This window comes from Charadrius vociferus, unplaced genomic scaffold, assembly GCF_000708025.1.
Source record: "Charadrius vociferus isolate BGI_N301 unplaced genomic scaffold, ASM70802v2 scaffold326, whole genome shotgun sequence".
NCBI classification, from domain to species: domain Eukaryota; kingdom Metazoa; phylum Chordata; class Aves; order Charadriiformes; family Charadriidae; genus Charadrius; species Charadrius vociferus.
Window position 1 is genome coordinate 4,193,131 of NW_009649062.1, and position 7,644 is coordinate 4,200,774.

Here is a 7,644-nt window from a genome sequence, read left to right on the forward strand (position 1 = left end):
TTGATTAAGGAAACAGATTAGAAGGAGCTTACTCTGGTGCTCCATATTTTGCATAGAGTAAAAATAAGTTATTAGGTATAAATACTCAAGGTCCTGCTAAAGTATTTATAAACATGGGAGCACTGAGATGCTTAGAATCTCAGTGGGAGGAGGAGAGAAAGTATAAAATATTTATACCTTTAAGTATTTAAAATAACCATAGGACCCTAAAATTTATTACTGTTTGTGACTTGCATACATAATAAATGCTACATAACCCAAGGTAAGTTGGAATTGCCTTGTGTTTCCAATGCAACTCCAGGTTGGTAAGGTTGAACATTTTATTTCTTCTTGAGAAAGTAAACCATCCCCTGTGCTTCCTACCCTACAGAACAGAATCAAGGAGGCTATAGGAAGAAAGCATTTCCTTAGGTCTGAGTATTCCTGTTTAAGGGTAACTTTAAAAAACCCAAACAACTGTTTCCTTAAAAAGCTTAATGACACAACCCCGGGTGCTGTCTTGTAAGCCCAAACACGTGGGTTCCTGAAAGGCAGCTGATGAAACAGCCATGTTATGAAGCAATTAATTATCAAAGATACTTGAATAGTGGCCCAGAGCTGGATTACAGGACGACGTGTTTGAAGAGAGAACGGTAAAATCAAAAGGGCACAGATGAGAACTCTAAACTAGGAAAGGGATGCAAGCAGCATCATGGCATCCTGCATACACCAATCTCTCCTAGGCACTTAGCCAGTTTGCCAGCAGGCAACCTAACCAAAATAGCCAGCAAATGTGCCAACCTGGGGGTCAGACACTTAGCAAGATGCTGCTGCTGGAAGGGGATGTTTCTAAGGCTCAGCCCCTGTCTGGTACAGCTGTGAGACATGGCACATCCACACTGACAGCTGGTGCTTCAGTGCTGGAGGAGAGAAGCAGAAGAGAGAAAAGACTCAGCAAAACTAACTTCAAAATACTGCTGAGTAAGCATCACTGTCAAGGGTTGTTTTGATTGTAAATTTTTTTCTTTTGATTTTTTTAAAATATGCTAATTTAACTTCATAAGAACATATATACTCCTATACTATTGCCAAACATAAATCAGTATTATAATTTCATTTATTATTTTAACCCTTGACATTGAGAATGAAGAATCAATGAGCAGTACATCCCTTCTACCACTTCTGAAGCACGAAAACCAGTTCTCATTCATACTGAGAAGTCAAGATGTGTGGCAAGTGGTCATACACTGAGCTCTAAAAAGCTTAAGAAAATAAACAGTACAAGTGTTTGTATACACATACATGCCTCTGAAATGAACATCTCTAAGGAACTCCTTGTCATTTTGCATTGAACTAGAAATATACATATGTATATAATGCAGTATTTGACAGATTTTTCAAAGTAGAAAGTTCAAAGTACGTAGATTGTCTTTAGCAATTACCACTGAGAGCAATTAAAAAAAAAAGGATCCCTTAATTCTCTTCCCCAAAGCCTTTCTAGTTTACTAAAGGAAGAGTAACAACATCTGTGCACCTTTTCAAAGAGTTCTTGCAAGAGCAGGAAGAAATTGGAAAGCACCTGTCAGTTACTTGAAAGACTATTTTCTGCTACGATCAGAAGCCAAAATAAAGAGTTTCTCATTTAACGTTGAAGTGTATAGAGAATTTTGACAAGAGGTATTATAAAATTTAGTTTATCACCTTAAAATAAAGAGAAAAAAAGCAGCAAAACAGTGTTTCTTGCCAACTCTCACATTTACATCTCTCACTATTTCATGTTTTGCCCAGGAATCCCAACATCTTTAGGCAGATAAGAGTAATATGGAAAACAAACAACAATAAAACCCCGCAATATAAAAATTGGGATTCTCCAAGTCTCTAGTCCTCAGCTGTAGAGGAAGGACTGAAAAGTTCAATTGTAAACAGCCAACGTAAATAAAACCACATGAATCAGATTCTGAAGATTACAAGTCTTGTAAATCTGGAAGTTATATAGAAATGAAAGCACGTCAGCGCTTGCACAATCATTTTTCACAGCTATAAGCTTTTGTACTTTCTATATTATCTTATGACTTTTGTAGTCTGCATTTAGCATGCTGTGGGTACCAATAGTACTACATTAGAGACCTTTTCCAGAGTAAGATGAACTTCAACTGGCCTTATTTAAGGGTGCTTCAGCACAACTTTTATAGTGATAAGAGCTGGGAAAAAAAATGTAATGTGACACATGTCAAGTGACTTCTACACTGTGGTCAGACTCAAAAGTGAAGGAAACTCAGTTCACAGGAATGTTGTTGAATATGTCTTTAAATAAGGCATTCATGGATACATGTGTGCGTGGAAGCTTGGTTCTTTAGGAACAGAAGGTACAAGCATTCTCAAAACTGAGACAACATTACAGAGTAAGCAATAGGAAGTAAAAGTCAGTTTTTTCCCAGCCTCACCAAACCAATTTGGCTCAAATCCAGAACAGAAAGAGGAAAGTGCAGTGAGATCCCACTCGAGCATAATAAATAAGACTGATAAATACCTTTGCTAGGGACAGAAACATTCAGGCAGAGATAAACATTGGGTAGGGATAGTATGTGGCACACAGACCGAGATGAGCCACACAGCTCTACACCTTCCGAGCTGACGCAGTATTCCACAGGTGCATGAACACTAAGCCCATGCAGTTCAGGCATAATGCATTTAGCTCTTAGTGACAGAAACCTCATTGCCAAATTTGTTTCTTCCTCCTGCCAAATGCTACCACTCTTTTTGTGTTTAATCATATACCAACTTCAAAAGAAAAGACCTAATTTTTAATAAAGGGAAAGTCAGCTTGTTTATGCAGAAGGTTTGGTTTGTTTTTAAAAAATTATCCTTCATAGCTGCCATTTCAACAACAATTAGTCAGGAATATCCATGAACCTGAAACATTCATCACATAAAAGTTTACTTCTAATACAAAACAGCAAAAGCTAGTCTATTTACTCTCCAAAACGCTCACAATCCTTGAATACCCACATGCAACTAAGACTCATAGAAAAACAGTCTTACCTTTTTCTTCAAAGAAAAACAATCAGGTACACCAAACAACTGTTACAGAGGTTCCTTGTTCCATAGGGTATGAAGGATCTTCACGAGCAGCAAACCCTTAAATAAAACCTGAAGCTAGCCTGTCCTGCATCAGAGCATGAAGCATGTACCAGTAGGCGTATTTGTAAAGCTTAGCTGCAATTGCCTGTTGCACCTTCTCAACACAACACTCTCTCTAGCACTGCAGAACGTGACCAGAGCTGTAAAAGCAGTAAATCGGTTTCCTGCTTCTTTAACTGATTGACTAATTAAGACCATAATCAGTAAACTATTTACACATGGAGACAAGAACACCTGCATTTTCTGACTTTTCAAACTCATTTTGTGAGCTTTTCTGTTTAAAGCAAATAGGAAATGTATGGTACTTTGAATTTTAATCAGTATTTCCAGTAACACCATGTAACAAACACATTCAAGAGTTAGGTTTTTTTCCTTTTCACAGAGGAAGAGAAACACAGAAATTCATAACATATTCAGTGAAGATTCATTGCTAGCACTCCAGAACATACCATTCTGTCAAAAATCCAGGTCCAAACTACTCTCTAAGATTCTTTTCCCTCTTCTTCTGGATTCACATGAAAAAAACCCACATGGGTATATGCTCCACTATTTATTCATCTGGATTCTTATACTGATCTTGCAGAGTGACATGCAAGTACAACATAAGTCAAATTCAACTGTTCCTTTGCACCACATGGAATTCTATAAAATTCTAATATTAATTAAACAAACAGTAGCTTTCTGCACCAGTTCATAGAGCAGAGCAGTGTCATCATTTGACAATTAGCAGTATCACCATTACCAGAAAATCTGAACTTCTTGGAGAAAGCAAATAAATTAAAACTTTGTCTTCTTACTCCAACATACACAATATTTCCACTCTTCCAATACAGTACGTAACAAAACTCATGAAAGACATTGGAAGCAATTTTCAAACGGACCACATTTTTTTTTTCCTGGAAGGCTGAATAGCTGACTTCAAGACGTTCAAAAGACACCATATTTGAGAACAACTTTTCCCTTTCAAGACTTCCTCCATCTCCTCATTAATAAAATTATCTCACTAAGCAGTAGAAATCAGTTTCCAAATATTTAATTATAATTGGAAAAAGATTACAAAATACAAATTTTTGTTGTACTTGGGACTGCAGAAATGTATTAATTCAGTTTTTCCATTTCCTTCAAATTTGAGAAAAAGTAACAAACAAAACAAACGACAACGAAAACTAACAGATGTATGAACTAGTTTCATCAATTAAGCTTGAAAATTCAGAAACAATTTCACCAAATAAATTTCAATGGCTGAACCTGGCAGATGCCATTTCCCATAGAAGTGCTGCATTCCTAGAATGAACTAATGCCCTTCAGTAATACACAAAGTCAGTCACTTAGGCAAGGCAGGACTTATAAGAGACCAAGGATTAGCATCTCCGAACATTGGAGTAAGCTGAAGCATTTTAGATCCTCTGTCAATTCAGAGCTCATCATGTTTTGCAGGGTCCATACTGGGTTTGATGAAGACTCCTTCCATTGCTTTCCAATAGTTGTGATGATTAGCAGTAGACATGCCATGAACTTCCCGCTGGCCTCTAATGGGATGGCCATACTGTTCCCCTGTTATTGAAAGGAACACCTCAGTTCCTACGTGCTTGAAGCGCACCGCATCCTCCCGCTCCCAGTAAGTCCCACTGCATTGCACAATCCATATATCGAGGTCATCTCCTTCGCCATCATCACCAAAGGCACTTACTTCCTGTTAGAGACACAAACTTCCTGAAGTGAAAATGTAAGCAAACACCTCCAATACACACACAAAAATATCAGCCACAAAGTCAGCAGAGTTTAAAGGCAAGGCAAGAGAGGAAAGAAAAAGCGTTGCTGCATTGCTTTGTCAACAGTTATCAAATCCAAAAGCAGTAACTTTCTACCACTACAATCTGAACACAAAGTGCCAACAAACTCCAACATGTAATCTGAGTGAAAAGCACCAACAAACCCTAACAAATGAAATGAAAGAGGATTTGAGCACAGAGATCAGAACAATCCTTCTGAGAAAAAATTCAAAACAAACAATACTAATGCTGATGCAAATTTTCCCCACTCAAAAAGTTTGTAACTGTAGACATTTAGTTTTGTAGTATGACCATCTTCATAGTTACCATTGCAACAGTTTTTTCAGCATGTTTTTATCACAACAACCCAACAATTTACCTTTTAAGTAATCATATTAATTTTTAACTTAATTATACCAAGCTTACAATTAGGTCAACAACTATTCTGGTTTACACTCTTTAAAAAAAAAAAAAAGGACAACCATTAAAGCAAATGAATTCCTGTCAAAACAAAAATTAGAGATTAGATTTCAATATGCACCAAAAAGATTTCAAGCATTTGCAGAAACTGGATAGGCTAAGCAACAACTGTTTAGGACTCAAGACAGCCTTTAATTTTTAAAAATCTGATAACTAGAAGCGATTAACAACTTGAAAATAGAACAGCAATAGTTTGCACCTAGCAACATAAAATTTTAGGGTCATGTTAAATTCAAGCTTACAAAGTCCAAAAAGTGTGAAAGACAACATACTAATTGAAAATCCAACTTCTGTTAAGAATATGAAATAAAAGTTTGTGTTCATAACTACATCGTATTTCAATAAAGTCCTAAGTCACAGTCCTGTCAATCTCTGGGAAGTCACGCAAACTTTCCTTTTGCTTAGATACTGCGCAAGCACATAGCAAAACCAAAGACACACAATGACAGTTGCTGAACACTTTTACATTAACAAAAATGTTATAAAAATTGTCTAAACTGACAAATGAGAACTGGTGGAAGGTTTTAGAGACAATCTTTCTTTAAATAATTCTGAAATGCTAGTTTTCCATCACTTCGTTTGTTTTAATAACCAGATCATATAGATACCCTACACAAAACTGGACCTTGTTGTTTCAGCTGCTTTACTCATGGTAAAAGACAAACCTTTTTCACAGTCAGGTCTTCCAACTTTGAATGTAATGACCTATCTACATAGCCTGAAGGAAAACTAAAATGACTACCAATGACAAACTTCCAACAAGTTTGCACTATTTATTTTAAGAGAGAGCTTCAATCCTGGATAAGCATTTGTTCAAGGACAAGACTGGGACCAATTACAGTTGGAAATTACACTCTTCTGGATACGTACAAAATGATAAATAACTATGATCGTGATAGCATATTCATTTTTCCTGTGGAAGGAGGACAGATAAATAAGAATAGTGAATTAAAACGGGGATAGGGAGAAGATGACTGAGACTAATAGACTGGATCACCAAGAACTTGGATATAGGAATGCCTAGTAGTACCATAACACATGACTAGTTGCCTTGCTCTAGAGCAATCTTCACAATGTTGAGGAAGGTGCCCAGTCTCCAACACCTTGAAAGTGCTAAACATTTCAGAGCAATCTTCCCAGTAACAATGGTGTGGGATAAACAAAACATGGAGATTTGTTAAAACTACTGTGAAATACCAATACTAGTACGTATTGAATTTTACCACTGCCAAGAACTTAAATACATTATTCCAAGATACAGAAAAACATATACTTGAACTCAGGAAATGCATAGACATACTGTTTCTGGCAGCTGAAGCCTAATTCTTCAAAACCATGGAAAAACTGGAGAGAATATTGTCAATAGCATGCACTATTTATACAAAAGCTTAAGATTTGAAACAACTCACTTGATTATTGGAGAGTGGTGATGGGAAGTGATGAGTGTGTAAATTTTTTCCTGTGTTAACATGGGTAAGTCGTATAGCTTGCCCACATTTCACCGGTGTTCCACGTTGGCAACTGCCATCATTCTTCCCACGAATCCGCCAGTAACTGTTAGCATCATCTGAAGCTTCAACTCCTGTCACTGACTGTTGCCCACTTCCTGTTTGAATAGAATTAAACAGCAGGAGACTTAACCTACTTACCAAGTTCAAGAAGTCCTGAAAGAACTAAAGAAATTTGCTTTAATGTTCTCATTCCTTCATGTTTAAGAGAGGTTTAATTCTCACAGTCCGTTTACTGACTGCAGTAGGAATGCAGGTACCTAATAATCTTTCAAATTGAAAAATTAAACACAGCATGTGTTAGTAGATGCAAGCTGTCAAAGTTCATGGTGAATACATGAGAAGAAAATCCAATCCATTACGGATACTATTCACACCATCCCACCTTTCTCAAAAATACTACAGTTCTTTGTGTCCCCAAACACACCAGCACCCTCGTTGCCAAAACAGATGCTGGGAAAGTACCACTGAGGGCTCAGGTACAGAACAGGCTCACCTCAGGGATGAGGGCAAAGCATCCCTGTCACATTCCCTGTCACATTCCAACTCCGGGACCTGCAGAGCGCAGTTGACACGTCTTCCTGTACCCCAGGCCTCGGCATCCTCCTCTCCCTGCCAGGCCTCCAGTGCCCCACAACCCCATCCCGGGCCTGCCGCTCCCCCTGCACCAGGGACGCGAACCTCAGCAACCTCCAGTATCGTCCTCCTCCTCCACCTCGCCCCTCCCGCCATTTTCGTGCCGCCCCGCCAGCGCCCTGCTTACC

At 38.0% G+C, this 7,644-nt stretch overlaps 1 protein-coding gene across 1 annotated transcript; it reads right to left on the reverse strand.

The window, feature by feature from the left end:
* Positions 1–4,137: 4,137 nt before the first annotated feature.
* SDF2L1 (stromal cell-derived factor 2-like 1) lies at positions 4,138–7,612 on the reverse strand. Its single transcript, XM_009888152.1, has 3 exons — positions 7,468–7,612; positions 6,782–6,978; positions 4,138–4,813 (listed from the first exon to the last, which is right to left on the reverse strand). Exons 1-3 carry the CDS (start codon positions 7,610–7,612, stop codon positions 4,535–4,537), a joined length of 621 nt encoding a protein of 206 aa, XP_009886454.1. The 3' UTR covers positions 4,138–4,534.
* Between the last annotated feature and the right edge of the window lie 32 nt (positions 7,613–7,644).

Coding starts and splice junctions, on each gene's coding strand:
- SDF2L1 (XM_009888152.1), bottom strand. CDS start 7,612: ATGGCGGGAGGGGCGAGGTGGAGGAGGAGGACGATACTGGAGGTTGCT. Junction 6,979..7,467: donor GGAGGATGCCGAGGCCTGGG/GTACAGGAAGAC, acceptor CTATTCAAACAG/GAAGTGGGCAACAGTCAGTG. Junction 4,814..6,781: donor CACCACTCTCCAATAATCAA/GTGAGTTGTTTC, acceptor TGTCTCTAACAG/GAAGTAAGTGCCTTTGGTGA.